The 26,125-nt window shown below is 38.4% G+C and overlaps 1 protein-coding gene across 3 annotated transcripts; it reads right to left on the reverse strand.

The window, feature by feature from the left end:
- Window positions 1–1,109: 1,109 nt before the first annotated feature.
- inpp5l (inositol polyphosphate-5-phosphatase L) lies at window positions 1,110–22,968 on the reverse strand. Of its 3 annotated transcripts, none has more exons than XM_028034022.1 (16): window positions 22,660–22,968; window positions 15,834–15,875; window positions 15,493–15,593; window positions 15,318–15,405; window positions 8,702–8,765; window positions 7,994–8,097; window positions 7,733–7,785; window positions 5,546–5,665; window positions 5,020–5,104; window positions 4,793–4,888; window positions 4,630–4,704; window positions 4,355–4,428; window positions 4,148–4,259; window positions 3,989–4,057; window positions 3,845–3,904; window positions 1,110–2,824 (listed from the first exon to the last, which is right to left on the reverse strand). In XM_028034022.1, the coding sequence occupies exons 1-15, from the start codon at window positions 22,687–22,689 to the stop codon at window positions 3,863–3,865; spliced, it is 1,155 nt and encodes a 384-aa protein (XP_027889823.1). In that variant the 5' UTR covers window positions 22,690–22,968; the 3' UTR covers window positions 1,110–2,824; window positions 3,845–3,862. The 3 variants fall into 3 exon arrangements, with proteins under 3 accessions (XP_027889823.1, XP_027889822.1, XP_027889824.1); XM_028034021.1 differs by having other exon boundaries at window positions 22,457–22,967; XM_028034023.1 differs by lacking the exons at window positions 15,493–15,593; window positions 22,660–22,968 and adding an exon at window positions 22,457–22,529.
- Window positions 22,969–26,125: the final 3,157 nt, after the last annotated feature.

Here is a 26,125-nt window from a genome sequence, read left to right on the forward strand (position 1 = left end):
TTTTCAAAATCTCATCCAAAGCTCGTGTTTTAAATTTTTTATATACTGGTAATCTAAGTCAAGAAATCCAATGAACAGAGCAGTAAGTAAGCAGCAAAGTTTGGATTTAGACGTGAAGTTACCAGATTTTCTAACTTTCCACCTGAAAGTTTACCGATCTGAGTAGCAGCCTGTCCTCAACAGTAATCTCTAACCACTTTCGGAGAACTATTTTAACCTCTCAAGTAGCAAATAAAGAAACACAATGCATGCAGCCAAAGGCTTTGAATGAAAATATGCAAACTGGACTGACAACATATTGCCAAACATCAACTCATATGGGAACCTACAGTAGGATCAGCTTTTAGTTCACTTTTACTTTGCTTTATGTGTCCTAAATTTGACCCATTGAGGTTTTGACATCATTGAATAGATGAATTATATGAAACTACAAGAGTGCCATTGAATAAGTACAACAATGTTTTTCTATAAGTGATTTTGTATATGATTGGAATACTTTATCCTCACAATTAGCATTTGGCTTTCTTTTAAAATTACTAATAATTTTAACATTCTCCTTTTGCATATGCAATAAATAAATAAATAGTAATGGACATGGGATGATTAAGATAACAGTTTGAATTTTGATTTTAAATAAGTAAAATTTAGTCAGTGAACGTTATCACTAAAGGGTGGTGTTAAAATACAAATGGTTCTTATAAAATTTATATGAACCCTTTTATTACCATGAATCCAGCACAATCAGTGTGTGTCATGCACAGTGATGTAATCAGAAAATAAAAACAATCTAAAAGTCATGACAAAGTCATTCTGAAAATGGATTAGCCATGAAAAAGCAAATACCTTTGGGTACTACACTGTTTATTCAGACATAGAAATACTAATTCCTAAATAATTAATGAAAAACATTTAAATACAAATACGATGTTATATCTTCACATATATTTTCTTGTACTCAAGTCTCTACATTTTCACCAAAGATGCTTTTTGAAGTGTTTTCTTATTAACAGGAATCCTGCCATTATCCAGGAAATGAAGAGATTCTTGGTGTGAATCTTTCACAATCAAAGATCCAAACACAGCAGGAGGAGACGACTCAAATAACAGAACCACTTTGTATTGCATGCTTTATTTCCAAAAGACAAAAGTAAAACATGTAGTGTCTGACTAGAGTTAACTAAAGGTAATACTGGTCCTTCCAACCAACCACTCCTGTCACAACATTACATTATATCACACACTGGTTCAGACAAAGGAGACTTGATCATCACTGCGTCTTGCTATGGTGAAGCAACAGGCCAACTGTACAAACAAGACATCCAAAACTTCACTTCCACTAATATTTGGAATAAATAGAGAGTGTACAGGTCCCTCATCACTTACCACAAAAATAAGCAAAAAACACAGTAAGAAGCGGCTTCTATCATTAAAACCAGGTTAAAACATGAACTGGTACCATACACATTAAAAAGATGCTACTGCACTGGAGTTACAGTTTAACAACGTGCATCATAAAAATCACTCAAGAAAGAAAACTTAAACAGTGCCTCACGCTTTATAAGTGTGTGTGTGTGTGTGTGTGTGTGTATGCTGCACATACGCAGCATCCTGCGAGGTTTCAATTAAGTCAGGGAATAAAACAGAAACCACATTCCGTATTTCAGTTAGAAGTAAACATAAGAGGACAGCATGATGACTCTTGTTTTTGGCAGTAAAAGAAGATGCATTTGAAAAAGAGTGAGAAGAGACATTCCAGTGGAGGAATGCTGCGCGGCACGGAAGTAATGATGAAAGGACAGACTGAGAACAGCTGAGATGTTTTGGGAGATAAAGCACTTGGTATTATGTACAGTAAGTACATAGAAAGCCCGTCATCGTCACACGGTGGAGAATGGGATTTAATTCTTCACGGATCATTTCCCCTTCCCCCCTTTTTTTGTCCCATTGAAATGTTTCAGATCACTGAACAAACCTTAACGTAACCCAGGGACGTACAAAATCACATTTCTAACTTCACTTAAAACCAACTTGTTGTTGAAAAAGCAATCGCATCTAATGCTGAATCAACAACATTTTTGTGAAATCTTAGTTGTCAGTCAACTTTTTTTTAAAAAAAGAAAGAAAAAAAACAGAAATCATAAAGGGGGCAAATATTTTTTCATGACAATCTAATTTCTTTTATAGCAGATAAAGACCGCTAGATACTTTTGCTGCTGCTCTAAAATTTCAGAGCCTTCCGGCCATCAAGTGTTATGTTTCAGTAATGTCAAACTTCAACTCCAAAGCCTTTTTTAAAGGTAGATTTGAGGAGAACATTGGTTGAAACATGACAATAGGAAGGTGAATAAGAAGCAGCAATCCTGTTTTTAAAATGCCATAGTGGCAGAAAACAACAAATGCCTAAAGTATAGAGAGCGTGGCAGCCGACGCATCTAATCTACAGGGCTAACGTTCAGTTCTTGATAAGATACAATCTGTTTCGAAGTCAACAGCACGTGCACGAGGGTTAAGAGTTCTGAATGTTGAAACAACAACAAAAAAAATGAACTCGTAGCTCATAGCTTTACAATATATATACACAATGTTTAGAAACCGTTTTACAATAATGAGGGTTTACATTAAAATGTTGAGAACTAGTAAGGATTAAAGGATCTGCCCACATGGCTGCAAGCAGGAACTCCATGTCGAATAAAATCAGCATGGAGAAAGCTGCAGCTCAGAGATCGGATAACATATGAAAGCAGACGGTTTTATGAGTCCTGCAGGTGGAAGAGAATAATGCTGGCGTCCAGGGTGGCTGAGTTGTGGGGCTGCAGCTGAACACCTGGAACAGACACAGAGTGAGTCAAAACAAATGCACAGTATGGTTTTAAACTTCCTGTCTCCTCTGGAAGGATAGCTCAGTAGCTTTTCATTCAAAAATATTAACTCCAAAGGTATTTAAACTCCATTAATCTTTCTACAAACCCCAGGGTTTCATTGGGATGTTTTTGTGACAGACCAACGTAAAATGTACAGAACTGTGACGTGGAAAGTAACTGATACATAGTTTTAAATGTGTTTAAAAAATCTGAAAAGTGTAAAGTACCCGGTCCCTGTTGAAGAAAACGGTCTCCACAACTCATCTCTTGAAAGAAAGATGTTTTTAATTTCAATGTGATCTTCCTAGTTAAATAAAACGAAACATCCTGTTTCACCTTTGGCACAGTGTGTTCAAGGTGCAGTGATGGATTCCTCCACACAGTGCTCTGTGCAGAGGTCAGACTGCAACAACAAGTCTTGAACATTGGGATTATATTGACCCCTCAAAATGTAAAAATCAAAAAGAAACAACGGATCTTTGTGGGATGTTCATCCCTGAGAGGAATTCATTATTTGACCCCCCTCTCACACACACACACACACACACAGAAAGACCATCATGATAAAGCAGTCCATCCTTAAACAAATCAATTTAAACAGCAGCAAAACAAAATCATGGCCGTAAAAATGCCAATATCCTGCCGGGGTGGGATGAATGCCTCTCCAGCCGGCCATCCAGATTGTAATTAATGAAAAGAAGTCGTGCAATGCACTTAATGTGTAGCCGCAGCGAGAGACCAGAGGATTCAATAGACATAGATCAGTGGAAGGTGCTGATCGCCTGTGCTTCAACTACACCGGACACAAAAGGAGCACTCGTGTCCCGCAGGTTCTTCATCTTAGTTCATATTCTGACTCCACTGGGCTGGCTTGGTTATGGCTCTCCAGGGAGAAGAACAGGATTACCACAATCTCTTTCTAAATCTGCCCTCTGGAAGCACTGCATTCTCACATATGGCGCTTTACTTATAGATATTCTTACCATTGAGAAGGATCGGAGTCAATGGTTATTCGTCTTCAGCGAGAAGGACAGGAATACGGGCTGCAGGGCACCAAAAAACACCAAAGAGTCACTCTGCGGCTGATTTATTGCCTGACCAGAATAGATGGTTTGTTAAAAGCTTACCTTATGGTCTCCCATGCAGACATTAGGACCAATTGTGTTGTAAAAAACACCCTCCCCATCATAATCTCTCTGAGACAAACAGAAAATGAACACAATCTAATATTTGCCAATTAAGAGTCTCCTGGGTAAAAATGAAATGTGCAGACAGTTCAGTCTGACCCTGTTGATGAAATCGTTGGCAGTGGGAGACATGAGGATGCGGTCACACCAGGCGGGACAGCGCGTGTTCATGTACTGCCTCGGCTTATGGTGGTCCTCACTGTAGGGGTAGCTACAGGAGACGACAAAATCATATTTCGATTGTCAGGTAGATCAGGAGAGGCTTTTGTAGATTATCGTTTACTGTTAGGGTAAATTTATTCTCACCTGGGTGGAAATGTGATGTCCTCTTCCCTGACAGCATCAAGAAAGGGTGTAACCTCTTTGTCGTACTTTAAAAGCTGAGCGGCAAATAAAAACAGTAAATGTGTCTATCTTTAAAATTCCAGGTAAACCCTAGTGAGCCATCTTTTAAGTTTTGGTTTTGGTGTGTATGGGTTTATGTGTTTTGTAATCTGAAATCTTTGAGAACAGAGCCGACTGGAGCGCAACAACCTGAGTTTCTTGTTTTTATGGAGCAAAAGTCTGGAATGTGACCCTACCGCTCTGCCATTGTCCTCTCGGAAAACCGCCTGGTGCACGTACTCAAACAGCTTCTCCTCGATCTGCAGCAGCATCTGAAGGGAAGGGCGGGGCGGACAACATGAACGCCAGTCTGGGTCAAATCCGCCGACGACTTTTTTGCTTTCTGGCTGCTGTAATTACCTGGCGGTCGTTGTCTCTTTCTTCAAATGTGATTCTCTCCACTTCGTAATTGCTGTCTTTCACATCTTTTACAACATCTGCTTCGATGGTCAGGAACTGGCCACAGGAACACAAGCAGAAATAAGAGGGAGTGGGCGGGAGTCAGTGTTCAAATATGAAGCTGCTGCACACACACACACACACATATATATCTATATATATATATATATATATATAGTCCAACATACCTGGACTAATGTACGCGTGTCCAAACGGAAGTTAAAATCTCCGAACAGGAAGAAGGGCATAGCAGTGTAGCGGCTGTCTAATAACCTAGAAAAGGCAAACAATGACTTCATTTGTTTAACACAAAAGGTTATGGTTTATTTTATATATTCTTTAAATATTCTGGTTTTTAAATTGGAACAAATTAATACAGTTGCCTGGAACGATTCTATGCTGTTTTCATCTTGCAAGGTCATATGACAAAGTATTTTATTTGGATTTCATGGGATAGATCAACTCAAAGTATTGCGTGACAGAGAGGTACAATGCTGCTTTATCCTCAACATTTATTACAATGAAACATTTTAAAAGTGTGTCTCATTCCTTTGTGTTCAGTCCTCTTTAATCTTATATCCCTAAATAAAATCCAGTGTCACCAAGTACTTTAGGAAACTGGTAAATACAGTTAACAAATCTGTAATAATCCAGGTGTTCTGCATATCAATATGTTCAGGTGGCCCATTCAAATTGTACAGTTGCTGATCCCACCTGTTGATGACGTATTTGAGAGCGTTCTTGCGGTTGGCTGAATAAATGGAGGGACTGGAGTTGAGGGCAATAAGGTTTGAGGCATCGTGGAACAGGTGGATGTTGACCAGGTCGAGACCCCTGCGGGCAACACAGGCGTTGGCAAAAAACAAAGGAAAAGAAACAGTTTGATATCAGTTAAGACGACACGTGTGTGAGCAACAATGAAATTGTGAATGTACGATAGCGCAACTTTCCTATCAGTGTGTAGACTGCTGAAAGCTCAGATGTTTGTCCCTCTTGTGCCAGGAATTATGCATCCAAGTGATAACTATTGCATCATATTGTAAAAACATAACTGAAACTTTTTTTGTTTTTATCTAGCAGAGGGGATGTCCATGCGTAGTGGCAGATGATTAACCTGGTTCAATAAAAGGACCAGGTTTATACAATCTTCAGTTAATAAGTGTAATTGCAGGAAATGTTCAAGGTTTAAATTTGAAGATGGCAAATTTATGAAAATGTGCCATGTTTCATAACCTCGTGAAAACAACACAAACACTAAAAAAGGAGTGATGAAAATATGATTTTGTTGATAAGTTGTTACTGAGCTACGATTAATAAGACAAATGATTAATGACAAAGCATTCTGTTTGAATTTCCAAACAGCAACAACTAATAAATGTTTGATAATGATAATGCATTAACAAGCATTAACATTTTTTTTGTCTTCAAGTAGCATCACTGTTCAACAGTTAAAGTCAACTTTATTTGTTATGTGGTAAAAAAAAAAAAAAGTATGAGATTGCAGAGTAATCTACATGGAACCAAGTTGAATTCCAGGTTAAGGGGAATAATTATATTTATAAATTAATTAATTTATAAACATCTCAAAATGTGAAAAATATTCTTTACCACTCATTTCAAAAATGGAAACTCAGATTTATTACATTCAAGTGGAATATTTCAAGACTTTTTTTCAAAATGGTTGGCCATCCAGTGTAGAACAAATTCACTAAGTGGTACGAAAAACAAGCCGTATGACTGGCTGACAAAATCTCTATAGATTAAGAGCAGTAAACTGTAGAGCAGTAAACTTGAACTTTTGCCTTCAGAGATGATTCAGGGCGCCATGATGCAGAAGGAACAGGTACAAGAACTCCTTTGTGCCTTATTTCATCAAACTCCAAAATCCAGAGGAAACATAAACACACTATTGCAGATTATATTTTATTTATATTTTAGTTTCATTTTTACAATTACCATGATAAATGTTTATGATGCAGTTATGGGGAGCATCTGGCAGATTATTTAAACCAAATTTCCATTTTTATAAGCAATAAAGATTTCATCTCATCTTAATCTAGATCAGCTGCTCTTCAATCTGTAACTCATAAGTCTTTCAAAACTAGTTTACTGAAAGCTTTGATTATCTGGCATTCAACAAGACCTAGTTTAAGAGCTTGATCCAAGAGGCCAACAAGCTGTGAATTTGCCCCATTTCACATTTTGAAGTTGTTGATCTTCGTATGTTTTATATTTTATCTGTGGGTTTCCCGTCAGTGACTAAAAAAATCTTACTGTTGAAGTCAATTAAATATAACATCAGTGAAAAAAACTTTTTTAAGTTTCAGAATTTCACAATTGTGTCTTTTAAATTCTAGGCTGTATAGTAAATTACTTTTACATAGTTAATTCCATAGCTGAATTTTTTTTTCCAAACTTGAAAAATAAATAAGATCAAATAAAACGCAACACTTTTGCAGACTTTTAAAGACTGTGTGGAAACTCACTTAGCAACAACACTCTTCAGTCTGAAGTTATTACTGAAAAAGATTCTTTTATCAGTCAGAATCAGTGATTTTTTATTTTTTTTACACAAAGCCATATTGTGGAAAGCTCTTCAACTCTGTTGTATATATAAAAAAAAATCACTTTGCTTCCTAAATGTTTCTTTGTGAAGACAATTACATGTTCTGTTCAACCCAAAAACTGAGACAGGGTTATATAAACGCTGATCATTGAATTTCTGCTTTCAATCCTGTCTCTTCTATGAGTGTATCAAACACTGGCCTACATGTTAATCCAGAAAGATCACAAAAAGGTCAGTTTTACTCTAAATACAAGTGTTATTAAAACTCTCTTAACAACGTGACAATATAATTTATCAAAAAATAAAGTGTTTCACTGTTTCTCAGGGTTACGTACTGGTTGTGTATGAGCCAGCGGGTCCTCATGTAGCCCTTTCTGGACCACTTGAACTGCAACAGAGACAAATGAGAGAGAATCGCTAAACACCAGGGAGCCATGTCTTTAAAGCACCAAACTGATAATTATTGATTCTTGCAGATAATTTGTCTCATCTCTGTGTCAGCAGCCCCAGTGGACTCATTTTTCCCAGCTTCTCCCTTCGTCCCGTTAGCATCCCCTTCGTCGTAGCGCTCCCCACACTCCTGCATACAGACTTACATCGGGCCAGAAATTCTTTGGGAATTTTTCTTTCTCCACGGTGGCGACGCCGTCCAGCGAGCCCACGTACTTGGTCTGTCCCACCACGGCTTTAAAATCCTTAACTGGGAGCAGCGGGGGGGGGGGGAAGGCAGAGCGAGGGCGGTGACATGGAAAAGAGTGAGAAAACATGCAAACAGCGATCAATAAACTGGTGTTAACCTCATCAGAGCGGCATACGTGATGAGGGAATCTATAAGCGGGAGCCATTAGACTCCGTTTGGCCAACTACGATCGGTTCGGGCCACACAGCGAGTGGCAGCTCCGGGATGTTTATGGCTCTTCCATAAGCTTTTCTGCCAAGCTTTTTCACACCTAACGTGACTGGACTATACAGCAGCCGAAATAACAGCTCCACTTTAAATTTGAGTACTTTGCAAATACCTGCCTAGGCAGTAGAGCCATCAAACTCTCATTACACAGAAACATCTTAAAATATCCTATGAAAAATGACAGGGATTTTGCCAATCATATGCAACAGCAACCCGGTCCCTCACGGGGCAATTGATCAAAGCAGAGGGCTACACTGCTTTCAGTTGGATTTTAATCATTTATTTTAAAAAACAAATGTATCGTGAAAAAGCAAAAACATTGAAATATTCATCACAACTTGATTCATTATAAACCAATAAAAATGAATGCAATTTTCACACTTTAAGGATTTCTTACCATTAAAGTCATAATGATAGATATTTTTCAGTGTCTTGTGGATGAAGTACATGCTGCCCAAAGCCTGTGAAGAAAATAAAACAGATGGTGTTCAATACCCGATAAAGTAATCACAAACTGATTAAGTAAAAGAAAAAAATTAGAAACAAAAATGTTTAATTTCTTTTTAAAAAATACAACAAAAAAAATAATTTTGTTGTATAATTTGTTAGTTGCCTATTTTAGTATTTAAGGCAAGCATGCGTAAAGTAATGAAATTTTTTTTTTATCATTTAACATTTTTGCAACTGACCTCTGCAATGACTAATTCAAAATGTAGCAATACATCATGTTTGACACTAATTATTGTTAGATGTGATTAAAAACATTATCAAACATTTGTTCATTTAAAACATTTACCATACCAATAACTATTACAGTGTGTAGTTAAATGCATGACATTGGTTTTCAACCCAAAAAGCTAAAAAGAGATTAAAGCAGAGTAGTATCTCTTTAAAATAAGCATAATAAGAACAAAAACAGGAAATACACTCTTGGAGTACAGCGTAGTGTATTCTAATTTGTATTACCATAGTGAAAAGTGAAAAGAACATCATTTTGACACATTTCAGTATATCTGCAGTCAGACTAGTTATTGGTGTACTACAAATATACTTTTGACGTCTGATATTTTGGGGCAAATTTGTTAGTCTTTCTTAGCATACTGGCAACAAAAAAATAAAAAAATTGAATATATTAAAATAGTTTTATTTTTAAATAGAGACTGCTGGGTCTAACATTTCTTGATTTTACTTACAAGCAGCATGGATAACTTCTAACAACACACCAGGGCATATTTGTTTCCAAAATAATAATAATAATAATAATAATTTAAAAAAAAACACAGTAGTAGCTGAAAAAGGTTTTTTAGGGGAATATTTTAACTACTTCCTAACATAAGTGTCACGGGATGAAAAGGGTAGCAGGATGGGCTGGGTAGATGTAAACATGAAAAAGAGTCATCACTAGCTCCATCAGCAGGAACCAAAACATTACCATCCATGTCCCTAGACCGGGGGTGCCCAAGTCCATCCTGCAACTTTTAGACGTATCCCTGCTCCAACACACCTGAATAAAATGGCTCATCAGCATCCATTGTCTCTGCAGAGGTCTGGTTTCATTTAAAGCAGGTGTGTAGAAGAACTGACTTGGGAACCCCGGGCCCAGACCAAGTTCCTAAATCAAAACCTTACAGAAAACCTAAAGGGTAAAATGAAGAGAGTATAAAAGTTGACACATGGTTTTGGATGATTGGAGAGATAGTTTAATGGTCAAAGATGGCTCTATCTATGGTTCAACATTGTGAAGCATTATAGTAGACAAAGTTTTGTACTGTCTCCAAATGAAGGTTGTCCAAGTATTGACAGTTCGGGTGTTAACAATTGTACACCTTGTGATTTTGTTAAAAACATTTTTTTTCTTATTGGGACATATTTTATGTCCATTGAAAAGATTAATTAAATTAACAGTTGGAATTTTCTATGAGTTTCAGTGTGAGATTATGCTACTGCAACACCAGACGCAACTCTTTGACAAATTTATCCACACCAGTGCACTTTAGTTTTATATATCTGTTGCAGATATCCTGACACTGCAGTCTGCAAATCATAGCACACACAACTGTGCACAAACATGTGCCTAACCCTTTATCTTCAGGTCTGCATTTCAGAGAAATCATAAGCCATTCCTCAAAACGAAACTAAAACTAAATGTAGACACAAACACATGGCTAGTCTCAAGGACCAACTGTTTATTTTAGATAATAAAAGCCTTATCTTCCAGTTAGTCACTAAGTTTTGTGCAAATCAAAAGCCACGTGAAACTTTTAACAATAAAAACATTCAGCTGAGCCATTTTCTGTGTGCACACTTCAGCGCCCAATCATCCCTGACATGGAGCTGACAATTTTTAATGTACTAACTGCCTGCTCCACTGATCTGATTAATCATGGCCTGTGAAATCAATAAAGACAGAAAATTAAAACCATTTAAAAGGTATTAAGCAGTAGGCTTGCTGTCTGAAAACGCTGGCGCTCTAAGAGGGGGCCGAGATAAAAATAAGTGAGCGTACGGAGGGGGGTAAGGGGGTTAGGTTGTGACGGAGAGCTGGGCTACGCACACATACACACAGACGATCAGTCAGAGCATGAGAGATCTCTCCCTGAAGACATCGTTTATCTTCGGTGCCACAGTCATCCTCGTTTATTAAAATAGAGGTGTCTCCATTGACGGCTTCAGTGAACAACAGTTAGTGACCGACTTGTCTGACATAGAGCGACGGAGGAAATTACTGGAACAGATCTGCAGGAGTTGGAATGTTTCTACGAAGGAAAAAAAAAAAGTTCCACTGTCAGGTAAAGTTCCTCTCCAGAGATTCCTGAAGGGAAGCCTAATTCATGTGCGATTAGTAGCAGTGTTACGCACAGTTAGGCACACACACACACACACACACATTCACATAGTTGGCCAAACACCCATCTTCATCAATCAGGTTTGTGCACAGTTTAATAAAAAAATATTGACTTTCAAGTGATTTTTTATCAAAACACCATTTGTACTGGGGATGCATGCCCCTCTACGTCTGCAGCCCCTGAGAAAAGAGAGCCCCGCCACCCCCACTAAGCTCTCTCTCTTGGCTTTATAAGTGATGATCCGTAGCCAGGGGGAAACAAATTGAAAATCAATGCGGGTGGCACCAACGAAATGAGAATGAGGCATTACGTGGGGCGGTGGTCGGGGAGAGGGGCTGCAACCCTCTCAGGGCAAACAGAGAAGGGTGCAAACACTCGAGTCCAGAGGAAAACTTAGTCCCAGCTGTCCACCGCCACCCCCCCCGACGCTTAATTTATCGTGTACAGATAGCCTGGGATCAATAATTTTAATCTAGAGTTAAATGTATTGACTTTGGCCCGTCTCTCTCTCGCACCTGGTCATTGACTTTCCCCCCTTTTGGCTTCACGCACCTTCAGTCTACAGATGCAGACATTGACCCCTACTGTCAGCCGCGCTGTGAGGGTTTCACCTGGGAGGAGGAAGGGTTAATAGTTGAAGAAAAACGCAGATACTTTTCTGTAAAGGAGAAGTGTTTCTCCCTGCCAGGACTGAAACTTTGACAAACCCCATTACAGCCAACTGCAAGCACAGTTTAAACCCAAGGAAGCTGATTGGTGAAACATGAGGTTAAGAAAAAGGGTGGATACAAGACATGACCTGCATGACCAGTGTGGAGACTAAGGCTGATGTTCTATGACCTGAACATCAACCGCACAGCAAGGAGTGATGTTCGCATGGTATAACAATCTGGAGAACATAATATAGGTAAAAGCCAGTAAATTAGAATATTTTGAAAAACTTGATTTATTTCAGTAATTGCATTCAAAAGGTGTAACTTGTACATCATATTTATTCATTGCACACAGACTGATGCATTCAAATGTTTATTTCATTTAATTTTGATGATTTGAAGTGGCAACAAATGAAAATCCAAAATTCCGTGTGTCACAAAATTAGAATATTGTGTAAGGGTTAAATTTTGAAGACACCTGGTGCCACAAACTAATCAGCTGATTAACTCAAAACACCTACAAAGGGCTTTAAATGGTCTCTCAGTCCAGTTCTGAAGCCTACACAAACATGGGGAAGACTTCAGATTTGACAGCTGTCCAAAAGGCGACCATCGACACATTGCACAAGGAGGGAAAGAGACAAAAGGTTATTGCTGAAGAGGCTGGCTGTTCTCAGAGCTCTGTGTCCAAACACATTAATAGAGAGGCAAAGGGAAGGAAAAACTGTGGTCAGAAAAAGTGTACAAGGGATAGGGATCACCGCGCCCTAGTCAAGATTGTGAAAAAAAACCCATTCAAAAATGTGGGGGAGATTCACAAGGAGTGGACAGCTGCTGGAGTCAGTGCTTCAAGATCCACCACCAAGAGACGCTTGAAAGACATGGGTTTCAACTGCCGCATACCTTGTGTCAAGCCACTGTTGACCAAGAAACAGCGCGAAAAGCGTCTCACCTGGGCTAAGGAAAAAAAGAGCTGGACCAAAGTCATGTTTTCTGACGAAAGCAAATTTTGCATTTCCTTTGGAAATCGAGGTCCCAGAGTCTGGAGGAAGACAGGAGAGGCACAGGATCCACGTTGCCTGAAGTCTAGTGTAAAGTTTCCACCATCAGTGATGGTTTGGGGTGCCATGTCATCTGCTGGTGTCGGTCCACTCTGTTTCCTGAGATCCAGGGTCAACGCAGCCGTCTACCAGCAAGTTTTAGAGCACTTCATGCTTCCTGCTGCTGACCTGCTCTATGGAGATGGAGATTTCAGGTTCCAACAGGACTTGGCGCCTGCACACAGCGCAAAATCTACCCGTGCCTGGTTTACGGACCATGGTATTTCTGTTCTAAATTGGCCAGCCAACTCCCCTGACCTTAGCCCCATAGAAAATCTGTGGGGTATTGTGAAAAGGAAGATGCAGAATGCCAGACCCAAAAACGCAGAAGAGTTGAAGGCCACTATCAGAGCAACCTGGGCTCTCATAACACCTGAGCAGTGCCAGAAACTCATCGACTCCATGCCACGCCGCATTAATGCAGTAATTGAGGCAAAAGGAGCTCCAACCAAGTATTGAGTATTGTACATGCTCATATTTTTCATTTTCATACTTTTCAGTTAGCCAACATTTCTAAAAAATCCCTTTTTTGTATTAGCCTTAAGTAATATTCTAATTTTGTGACACACGGAATTTTGGATTTTCATTTGTTGCCACTTCAAATCATCGAAATTAAATGAAATAAACATTTGAATGCATTAGTCTGTGTGCAATGAATAAATATAATGTACAAGTTACACCTTTTGAATGCAATTACTGTAATAAATCAAGTTTTTCAAAATATTCTAATTTACTGGCTTTTACCTGTAGTACAGTAATATGGCATCTCTGAATTTACAGAAATATTTTTCAGCAAAAATGTATAACAGGAATTATTTTACGTGCTGTTAAAATAAAACGAATCATAAGAGTTCTTATAATGTAATCTACAACATCTATTTGTGGACATTTTAACTCTAATACACAGACTGAGGCAAAATGCTCTATAAAACACTGGTGAACTTAGTACTTTGATAATTTAATTCTTTATATGTTGACACAAGTATAGAAAACTAATATAAGCTCATTCGTTAGTCTGGCCAATTGTTTCATTGTTTTAATGTTATCGGAAGGGAAAAAAAGATTACAGATCATTTTCTCCAATTACAAGGATAATTTCTGATGAATGAAGTTTGCAAACCCCGAAAACTAACAGAAGAACAGAACTTTTTACTTTTACTGTTCAAAGAATCATCATTAGTGCCGTAAATATCCCAAAATATAACAAAATTACTTTAGGTTCATGCCATCCATTCGTAGCAGATAGTCTGCAGTAGATTTAAAATTGACCAACTGGATTAACGTATTTAAAACTGATGATATATATTTGGGTGATTAGATCCTTAATCCTCACCCCAGATGTATATCTTTAGTAATTGAGATGCTAAAGCTCACAGAGAGCAGTGGGAGCACTGAAATGGTGAAAAACAAAAGTGTTGGGGAAAGGAGGGTTAATCATAACCAGTACAGTCATTGCAATTTTCATCGATAGGATTACTGTTAAGTATTTTCCGGATATCGCACAGCTCTGTTTAAAACCGTGGTGTAAAAATGATGCAGGTGTCTGGCCCATCACTAGAACTGAATGATATTTGGAGCTGTTCAAAGTTTCATTCACCATGGCAAACACTCCAGTTATATCTTAAGAAAGGCAACATCAGATTACATTCTGCAGTCACCACCATATTTCATGGTGGTCATGTGTAATCAACAAGAATATTGCAGCTAAAGATTTTTAGAGTTTTGAAAGTATAACCTTGCATGAACTATGGCTTGATTGCACTAACCGGCTCAAACCTGCTCACAGCTCCATAACACCACTGCAGACGGCAGCTATGGACAGAAATTCTCGGTCCAGTTACTGAAAGCATCACGGCTGACCAAACAAATCTGTCTTTGAGGGCCTCTCATCTCTCTGTGCCTGCACCGCGTTACAGCTCCAACATTGTTTTATACTATATCTAGAAGATCCATGTCCCATACAAAGGGCTGGGATTTTGAACACAGAGTGCTCATATTGCACGGAAGCTTTGATGTATGAAGTTCTGCCGAAGGAATAAAGGAGAGCAAACAGAAAGAATGTATAAGAAAGCGGATTTCCTAAAGAGGGCGCACCTGCAATATGTCATTAAAGGTTGTGAACCGCAGAAGTTCATTATTGCGCTTGATGAATTCATACTGTTAGACAATCTATATTTATTGAAATAGCTAAAAAGCAACAAACAAAGCATGCTTTCAAGGTTTTTAAAAAATGCCCTCCTAACATTGTCTGACATGACCTTATTACACAGTCAAATGGTTGCATTTACATTAATATCAGCAAACATCTGCTGCAGATTCCTATCGAGCATCAGAGTGCCTCTGAGGCCACCTTTATGTGGAGGAGAGCGCCATCTTGTGGAAGAATATTGGAATATCTCCAATAGGTTTCCTACCGTAAAGCTGTCTTCCGCTTGGAACTGGGTGTCCACATAAATGCAAGTCCTGTCAAACTCCTTCATTTCCTCACTGGACTCTATGTTGCTAGGAAGAGGAAGGGGAATTAATTTGTCAGATGTAGTGCACTGTAACTACATGGTCATTGTGGTTACTTTTTGGTAGAGTTTTTACCAAAAGAAGCTTTCTGCCTTGTCCATGTTGACCATGTAGTCCTTTCCTCCCACCTCCTGGAAGTGCAGGGCGATGAACTGCGGCTTGTACTTCCGGACTGTCTGTTTCAAAACCAATAAAGTCTAATGTTCAAGCTCACATTACAGAGTGCTTTAAGGCTGACCATTACAGCTCATCAGAGGTCTTACAGTTTTTTTTCCATATTTGGAAGAGCGACAAAAGTGGGAAAGAATTAGCAAAGATTATATTTCCTTTAGCTGCAAGAAATCGCCCACATAAAAATTTTATATGTTAGAACAGAGAGATCACTACTAATGCGAATATAAAATGTTCAAACTTACCTTATACAGTTCTTCTAACCATCCACTTTGGATTTCATCCACCTTCGAAATGAAAAAAAAAAAAGTAAAATTATTTGACTAATAATCGGTCACTTATTCAATAGTTTCAATCAATGTAAAATAAAAACTATATGCCTCATATTCTGACCACATTCCCTTAAGAAGCTAATTAAAACAATCACACTTTTAGCCTTTCATACATGATCCTAAATATCCAAATCTTCTGTTTGTGTTACAGAAAGAAATCACAACATAGCTTACTTAAAGAAGCAAAGAAAACAAATAACAAAAACTGAATTAAATAGAACAATATTCTTTCATGTTCTTTTTAAATACATCATCAAATAATTGACCAAAATCAACACTGGCATTCCATCATAAAACACATAGCATACATGGTTTGAAACCATGTGTAGTATGACTTGAATTGTGTCCAATAATCATTTGGGTAATACAACCATAATATCATATGCATAATAAGCAGTGAATCCAGACTTTGTGTGGTTTTTATCTGTGGTTAATTGTTTTTAAACAAAACCAAAATGCAGAATCACAACCTATGACTCAATGGATTATAAAAGCAGCTCCAGCAGCAACAACTAGCAGTTTCTGTCTTCTTCATGGCTGTTTCAGGGGAAACTCTTGCTAACATGTCGCTTCAGTTTTACTGACCCAAGAATACTTTAATATAGAGGAGCTGATGGTGTACTTAGTGAGAATAAGTACACCAAATCATCGAGTTTCCACTACTGCGCTTGATAGTTATGATAGTAACTAGTGATGATTTCCACCAAAATATCCTCTGTGCATTAGAGATAAATATCTCTACTTTCCTCAAAAATTTTTATTCTGGATGTGCTAAACACTTTTCATATGCAGCTTTCCAGAGTTAAATTTAACATTACATTTCATCATTTGAAACAGTTTCCATAATTGTTTCAAATTATGGATGGCCATTTCAAGTAAAGATGCTCCTAAAAAATAAACTCAGTGAAATCATTTGACTATTGTTTATAAATTGGATTCTGTGAATACACAATTTTAAATTGAGCACTTTAATCGTTAAAATCTTCAGAAATCGGTGTCCAGTTTGTTGTGCACTCAGCGTTTCCTTTTTGTGTGTTTTTCAAATCATAGTGTTGTGAACTTTTGCTCTTCAAACGCTAAATGAAACATTTTACATTTGAGATGTATGGTCGTTCTGCACAGCCTAATCTGACTCACGGAAGCTAGCTGGGGAACCTATTCCAGGAAATATTAGCAGCTGTTTTGAATGTTTTTCAGTTGTGAATGAATCTTTGTTTGTGTCACTGCAGGCTGTTTGGTAATACCTGCCATTGCACTGCTTCAATGAGTTGTTTAAGGATCTGTTTTCTCAATAATATTGTATCGAAACACACTTTCATTGCAACGGACCAATAAACTGATAAACTGCTCATTTAATACAGGCTGCATCACATGTTAGTGATGAATCTTAGCCCCAGGCTGCTGTTATGTTTCCCTTTTAGGTTTTGCTAAACAAATAATGTTTTGTATTAAACTTTTCTTGGTCAGGTCCAGGTGATACGGCTGCTTGTGAAAAAACAAACAAACTTTTGTCCCTAAAAATAATAAATGCATTTGTAGCTAAAGAAAAGCACATGTTAAGTTTTCAGTGTCAATGAATTTCTGGCAAAACTAATTTATTATTCAAAACTCTATGATTAAAATCTTAGAAGCTCCCAACATATCCACTTGTGGATTGTTATACTATGGCCTTAAAAAAGCACAGACCCCTGGTCAAACAGCAGGTCATTGTGTAATTTGACTCAGCAAACATAATTTCACTCTTCCAAATTAATTTGAGGTTTTCCTGTTCAAGTAAAACATGAATTAAAAAAAAACATATGCATTTCAAAACTCGACTACAAAAAAGGTAACACAATTCTTTCTTTTCTTTACAGAATTAAGAAAGTCAGAGTGATATGAAGACTGTGTGATTGACAGATTATAGAAGCGTGACACCACTTTGCACATCTACAGATAACATCGGCAGCTATAAGTCTGCAGCCTGTTGTGTACCCTGCTCAGCAGATTCATCTCTAACTAAAGCAACGTTATGAGTTGAAATTACTGCAATGTTAACAAACTTGTATAGTTCTGTTCCATTTATGTATTTCTTAGATGAAATTGAACCATTATGCATTTTTTGTTGAAAAATGATGGCAGATGTTTACCCAAGACCCAAAAAAAAGGTTGCAGTTGATTCATAAGGTGTTTCAATAGTGAAGTGTTTTTTATTTCATTTTTCTTTCCATCATTCATTTGTGAAGATGTGATTGATATTTCTAGAAATCAAAGAGGGTTCAGCGAAACAAAACGTCAAGACGTAGGTGGGAAAATTACCATTAGATTCTGTTAAAGAAAGACTTTCCATCAACGGCTGCAAAAATGCAGGAGGGATTCTCCCTTTAAAGTCGTTTTTTTTTTTTTTAGGCTAGTAAAATTCTGTTTAAACTTTTGGCATAAAAACAAAGCTGCATTTTTTAAATAGTGTATTTCAGTAAAATATCTCTGAGGAAAAAAGGTCCACTTGGAGCCTGGCTTTTCTTACACAGATGCTGCAAAATGTATATTTTGGTGTGTCAGAGGTCAGTGAAATAAATATATCTAAATGTCATGACTGCAGAACTGGCTTTGCATAGTGCATTTGCATGACAGGGATGACAGAGGCCCAGCGCAGGTGAAAGGTAGGAGACCTCACAGCACTCTGCCTGCAACCACAGCCATGTTTGCACACTAATGAAGATAAACACTTGACAACTAGATTTGTCTCCAAATCTTTATTATTAAAAAAAGTAAAGCCCCTGAGCAGATGAACACTGCAGTCCAGAATTAGACACGCTAGTTCTGTTTCAACAGGAGCAGCAAAGTCCGTTTTTCAGTGTTACTGAAGCAGCTAGTGTGTCTGATCCTAAAGTCCATTTCTGTGGAGCATTAGGATTTAATCTGCGGTCTGCTTAACATCCTTCTCTCACCCTGAGTCAACGTTTCAGAGTGTTTGTTTATAAGAATAGAAGGGGCCCTGCGTTAAGTAGAAAGGCTCGACTCCCCTAGGGAGAGTAGATATTCATCTGTTTATGCATTTCCCACTGTGGGATCTCACATGGAATCGTTGGACCGAAATTTGCTCAACGGAAATATGGTCCTGAGCCAAATTTCCATGACTGCAAGCGCCCTCCTTCCTGCTAAGTCTGAACGTTTCACCCAGCCAGCCCAGGCTGAAACAAGGGAGAGTAATGGATATTTACATACGTTTTATAATAGACTGGAGCCTCGAAGTTGCTCTAAATGTGGCAACTTGCACAACTATTTAGGAACATAAATAATGTTGTGTGAGAGACCAAGTACAAAATGACAAAGTTTTCTAAGATCTGGGTTTTGGGCTGGTCACTCCCTCGTGTTAATCATGTCTGTCTGGCACCTTGATGTTTCTGACTTATTGGAGTTTCTGTCTTGTTCAGTAGCATCTCATGTTCAGCATAAGGCAACATGACTTCTACAAGCTGACCCATAATCCCTGGAATGAGATCCCTGATATGAGATAAATGTGCCCAAAAACATAGTATAATATATATTCCCAAAACATGATGCTCAAGCGGCCACAAAATACTGTGGCTTGAACTCACAGGATCAGTGTTGACCTTCACTGATCTCTCTGACTTAAAACTACTGAAGACACATGCGTCATTAAATAATAAACTGTTCTTTTAAGTAGCTGCAATCACAAAGGACTGCTAGGATGTAGTTTTTGGTGTGGATTTTTTTTTTTATTTCAAGCATATAAATTGCATTAAATTGTCAATAATTTGCATATTTGGCTAGCTAGATGGTCTTTCACTGTTTTTTATGCTCACACCTGATATATACCAAGACGGTAAAGTTCAGGGAGAGTGCTTGGGACATACAGTAGTAATGATGGAAAAGAATGAGAAAAGTGAGAAAACTGGGTCCTTTCAGATCACAATTTTCAGTGTTTTCAGTGTCACAATGGCAAAATATTTTGTCTTGCAAATATTGTGCAGCCCTATTCCATGTACACAAATCTCTAAGCATAGTCCAATATTAAAATAAAGTAAACTTTGTGTATTTAAAGAATGTCATGACCTTTACTTAACCACAGCGCTGATTCTGGTTGAGCTACATTTCCATCTCAATAAATTAGAACATCCTGGAATAAGAATATATTCCAGGAATTCAATTCAAAAAGTAAAACTCATACAATAGAAAGATTCAAACAGTAATATATTTCAAGTGTTTATTTCTGTTAACGCAGATGAATATGCCTACACCCACCATAAGCAAGGCAAGCCACAAAAGGTTATGTTTGAAGCAGCTGGCTGCTGCTTTATCCAACCATACTAATGGAAAGTTGAGTGAAAGGAAACAGTTGTATGAGCAACAAGGATAAACTGTGAAACCATACAAGACAATTTAAGAGCCATCTTGCACAAACATATCACGAACACGGGCTATAGCTGTTGCTTTATTTTTATGTGAACTTGAACTAGATACAACAAAAGTAGCGTCATACTTGCATTGGAGGAAAAGAACTGAACTCACTGGACTGTTGCTAAGTGGTCCAAAGTCCTCTCTTTAGTAGAACATGAATTTTGTGTTACATTTAGAAATCAAGTTAAAGTGAAGAGGAAGAGAATCCCCAAATGTTTGAGGTACAGTGTGAAGTTTCTACATTCAGTGCCGACTTGGGGAGCTGGGCCCAAAGCTCCAGACTAACGTTTTACACTGTTTGCCATGTCTGACGTTGTTTCTGTCTGTGTAAAGAGGACAGCAGAGCTGAGCCAAGCCCTTCTTAACCAGTTAAAACATGTCTGAGAGTTGCAGCGGCTGAAAGCCCACAGAAACCCACTTATTGTGAGAATGAAATGGAAATCTCTTTCCATTTTGCCTGTTGAATTTCAAGATTCAACAAGCTTGTTGCTGCGTTTTCTGCATTGTGGAAATCATAGGGTTCTGCATTTTCTTTTTCCTGGAGCAAGTGGTTGCACTGGTGCAAACTCAGATTTGTCTTTTTAGACAAACCACTCACAAATTAGGTCTCATGTGCAACCAGTTTGACATGGTTGCACAAGACCTGAGTAATGGTATTATTTTCAACAAAGGTTCCACAAAGCAAGTTTGACACAATTCACTGACTGGGTTCAGCCGCATCATACACGTGAAATAAACAACGTAACAACAAGATAAACAGAGTGCACTCTGTAACCTTGAGACAAATTACTAGTGTTGGTCCACTGTTGCTTCTCAAGTCCAAAGGCAACATAGCCGTCTGCTGCTTTCATTGTATTGTAGGACTTTGAACCTCCTACAGAAGGTAGAAATACTGATACTTTTTTTAAAGTATTGGTACATGTAAAAAGTACCAATACCAATTTAATGACAACAATATTACTCTGCTTGATAGGGCATCAAACTGGCCTACAGACAGTCTATACTATGTGTCAGGAAGAAGATCTGTACACACTGATAAATTTTTATTTATCTGAATCAGAGATGATGAAAGGTCAGCCCTCCTTCAGTCAAAACTTGGTCCTGCTGTAACCTGAATGGAGGGCTAAACAACATATCACCTCTCCAATGATGATCACAGCCAAGCGGGGGTCTCCTCTCACCATACAGCAGTAATCACCTCAACAAACCTTAGAGCACTTTTAAACAAACTGAAGTTGACTAACTTGCAAAGTGATGGTGTTATTTTCAACAAAGGTTCCACAAAGCAAAGCTGCCATAGCAATTGGAGCTCTACTGCTCCAAGTAAACTCATCCATAGTACACATTCTCTGCTCTGTCAAGAGGAAGATGAGAGATACCAGATCCAACACTACAGACCAGCAGAAGGCTGTTAGGAAAGCATCCTGGACTTAGAAATACTTTTCAGGAAAACAATTTCCTGTTTTTTGCTTGTTTGTTTGTTTTTTGGGCACGTGTAATATTTAGAGTTTCAGAACAGAGGCTAGCTATAATAGTTTTGTTAGCTCTAAGACATAATAATTAAAACTAATAGAAATAGAAGGTTGAAACTTTTTTTTTTAACCGAATCACTGAAATTAACTCTTCAATTACATATTAATGTGTTGAGATGCACCTTTAAGTGTGGACAGCAACATAAACAGCAGTAGGTTCACGAGTTTGATTTCAATAAATCTTTTTACATTTATCCAAACTTATAAAGGTATATTAAGGTTTTACTTGGATCCTGACACTAGGTTTTGAACCCGTTTGATCGGGTCACGTGACTCGTCGACAGGTAAAGTTTGCTTATATACGCTACTCAAGAAAGCGGAAGGACACAGCTGAGCGCGGCTGTGATAAACACGATTCACCGACTGGGCTCAGCCGCATCATACACGTGAAATAAGCAACGTAACAACGAGACAAAACAATGTATCACCTGTAGGAACCTTACCCAACATGTATGTCAACATTAGAGACCTTACAGTAGCCTGCCCGTAACTTGCTGCAACTCGTTTCAGCGTGAGCCCTAATCTAATCCTCCGCTGTTGCTACCGTGGTGGGTGTTGTGTGCCTGTTACGGCAGTTTTATCTTTCTGCGGGACACTTACGTTGTTGAAGAGCGAGCCGACGTTTGCGGTGACGAGCAGCACGTTGGTGAACGTCTCCATGTTTAACCGACCACTTTCACAAAACCGTCCCGGTGGTTAAAAAAAAAAAAAAAACTTCCGACCCGTCGGTAGCGCCTCTGTTGGAGCTTAAACGGGCTTACCGTGCGAGCCAAAAAAAAAAAAAAAACAACCCAAGTTTATACCAGCTGTGGTTGGAAGTAGGCCACCATCATCTCAGTATGTGAGCGCCGCTCGCGGTCCAACTCGGTTGCTGCTGATGGCGGGCAGTCGGTTCAGGTCGTCATCATACACCTCGGTAGGGCTCATACTCATCGCCGAGTCTCCGGGAGCGGAGAGTTGAGCTGCGTGGATTCCCTCCCCCCCTGCGAGTTAATTGGACTAGTAGCTTCTTAAGGGACTAAAAACGAGTCGCTGCCGCTGCCTTCAAAAGTGTTCAAACAAGCCGGAGGAAGCCCACAGGTTGTTTTGACAGCCGCTCCGCCCTCGCGCAAGTAGGACGTACTAGTTTGAAATTTAAAAAATACTTGACGTGACAAAAATGCTCGTGCCGTATTCCACCGCCACGCACGCGTCATTGTGTTTCAACCAGCCCCGCTCACGTTACTCTAGCCAAATCCCCAAAGGAGCGAAATACTGTTTGCGTTAAAAGTATTTTTTTTGTTTGTGTGTCACCGTGATTTTAAACATCTCAAAATATATAAACTCATTGAGACTATACGGAGCCCTCTTCCGTAAGACTGAAACCATTCTGTAGCATCATAATACTAACTTTAACGGATTTGTTGACGGGACAAACATTCATGGTGCACTCCACAAATATGCCACACAAAGTCGTAAAATGTCAGGTTGAAAAGTTTTCCACAAGCCATGACACAGCAAACATTTGAACGAAGGTGCTCTGGTAAGACATGTCCATGCTTTCGCCACCCCCTGCATCTAAAATCCTTTGTATGGCTGAAAACTGACACTCTGAACATGCTCTCTTGATTTGGTGAACCTAAACGTAGCCACAGCTCTTATCGAATGATTTAACTCAAAAAAATATTTATGTATTTGCATTGCCCACACTTAATCCGTGTAGATACCTGAAAATATATGTTCAGCCACTCTGTGGATAGTGATGGACCTATTTTTGCAAAGAAGAATGTGTAACACTTGCGATGTAGGTCAAAATACTTGCAGCTGTCGTTGCAATAAAAGGTGATTCTGCAAAATGCAAAATATTGACTAGTAAGATTTTGTTTTGCAAAGAAATTGCTTCATCTTATATTGCAGAATATCTGAATGGCGCTTATGGAAAATTCTGTTACTGTAAGAAGCACAAATCAATTTACTGCAAAAACTAAAATCATGATTCTTCTACCACCATGCATTTTGTTAAAACATTCTACTCTGAATGATTATGGAATGCACTGTGGGGACATTTGAGTGTAAAGGAGATAGAAATCGTGTGGTTTGACATGAAACTTGAATGTTGTTTTTTTTTTTTCATTTAAATGCTCTAACCCACAAAGTACTAAGAAAGGGTAACAGGTTTTGTTCTACCACCATCGAAAACCTCCATAAATTGCCTTCTTGACCAAACAAGAAGTAATTTTACTTTGCTATTTTTTGAGCCACTTACATAAATCATTACAACAAAGAGGATCTAAAAACACTTTAATGCATTCTAAACTGGTTTCTCTACATACCACACACTCATAATGTGACTGCCAGTAAACTGGAAACCATTTTTGAGCTCTGTTATCTCTGTACAACAAAAAAACATTTCAAATAATTTACATAACAAGAAGTTTATATTTGATTGGGCCATGGAGAACAATTTTTTTTTTCCAATTTACCCAATTATTTTTCTGTGAACTATGTGATGGTAAGATGCATGTTTTTCAAGAAACGGCCTCAGATAGTCGCATCGTTTTCCGCAGCACCATCCGTTGGAGTCAGTAGAGCTATAAAACCCTGTGAAGTAAATGGATCTGTGCCATCCAGTGGTTCAGAGTAAAAGGCCATAAAGCAAAGGCTGCTGGGTGGCTGACTCTGTTTCTCTATGGTGCTGTTACTGAGCCATAAACCATGGCAGGAGCTACACAGCCAAACTTTTGAGCGCCTATTCCTGCTTCCGCTCAGTCCTCCTCCCAACACAGTGTGCTTTAATTCATCAACATCAACAGATCCGTTTGAAACTGTTGCAAAAGACATGGCAGAACAATACTGCCGTGTGTACAGTACCGGTATGGGATGTCCAGCTAAAGGTGGATGATAGGCCTGGATGCCGGATGAACTACATGCCCATATAAGGAGATTTTATTCAGAAAAATGTACAACAGAATCACAACCAACCTGTCAGTGTGTGAAGAATCGTATTGCGACAACGCCATAAGGTAGAAATGCTTAAAAGGGTGGCGACGAAAAGAAATAGAACATAAGGAGATCATAAAAAATATTGCATTAAGTAAATGCAGTTCTGGTAACTTTAAACCATTTTCTTCTGGTGGATTTTTATTTATTTATTTTTTTACTTTAATGCTTAATAAGTGCAGATTTCGATGCATTAATTCAAATAAAACTTTAAAATGTATAGAATTTCTGGATACTGTAACCTAGATATTTATATATTTAATTATGTAATTATTGAGTACAGCTGGTGAAAATGAAAAATATAGTTTTTCAGGTGGTTAGAATGTTACAGTGAACCAGCTAAACATTCTTCCATTTTTAAAGACAGAAATGGCCGACACAGTCACGGGGAAAAGTGCTGACTTGACAAACAGTGACCGTCCACCAGGAGGGCTGCCAACAAAACGTCATCGCTAAATAAGCTGGTTGCTTACAGAACAGCTGTATCCAAAGCTGTAACTATCCAAAAAGTTGAGTGGAAGGGGAAAAAAAACATGATAGAATAATTTGCCTAAGTAATATGAAAATTGGATTCATGAGAGTTAAACCTTCAAAGAGCCGTCATTCACTGAACCATCTGAGATGGATGGCAACTGCTTTAAAGCCACTCCTGAACCACAGATGTCAGAAAAGGGAATGGGCTGCTTCTCAGTGCTCTCTTTTTTATGTTCTGTACTAGATATTTCTGCTTCAAAAATCCTTTATATTAGTCTTATGTAACACTGTAATTTCCAGAGGAACTGAATTTTGAGTTTCAATTGCCTGTAAGCCATGACCACATAATAAATACTTGAAAAATATCGTTGTGTGAGGAAGTGATGGAAAATACGAGCCTCACCTTTTGAAATGAGTAAACATAAATTAGCTGTTCAGTTATATTCAAAAATTATATTCAAAATCCAGTTTGGATGCATGTCAGTGCAAGTCACATAACGGTCTTAACAGGAAATTATTTATCTGCCAAAACTCTGGGCTACTGAATGACTTTCTGTTTCCTTTGTGGTAGTAAGACTGCTCCAGACGGTCATATTCTTATCAGTTTTGATATGGAGTTCTTTCTGTCTGAGGAAGTAAACAAAAAAAGTGTTGAAAGAAGGGCATCAATTGTATTTTGACTTTATTTTTGATGACAGGTTCTGAAAACGTGGCCAACCATTCCACCCCAGTCCACGCCCAAGGACACAGCGATGGCGCAACGTCTGTGTGTTCCTCATGCCGAGTCAGTGTAAAAATGTAAAACATGGGAACTGA

The sequence above is a fragment of the Xiphophorus couchianus genome, chromosome 12, assembly GCF_001444195.1.
Source record: "Xiphophorus couchianus chromosome 12, X_couchianus-1.0, whole genome shotgun sequence".
Classification (NCBI taxonomy): Eukaryota; Metazoa; Chordata; class Actinopteri; order Cyprinodontiformes; family Poeciliidae; genus Xiphophorus; species Xiphophorus couchianus.

Bases quoted from the DNA above. Each gene is read 5' to 3' on its own strand.
- inpp5l (XM_028034021.1), bottom strand. From the start codon at position 22,516: ATGGAGACGTTCACCAACGTGCTGCTCGTCACCGCAAACGTCGGCTCG. The intron at 8,766-15,317 runs GTAGGAAACCTA...TTTTCTTCACAG, and splicing joins AAGCGGAAGACAGCTTTACG to GCTTTGGGCAGCATGTACTT. The intron at 5,105-5,545 runs GTGGGATCAGCA...TGCCTTTTCTAG, and splicing joins CTCAAATACGTCATCAACAG to GTTATTAGACAGCCGCTACA.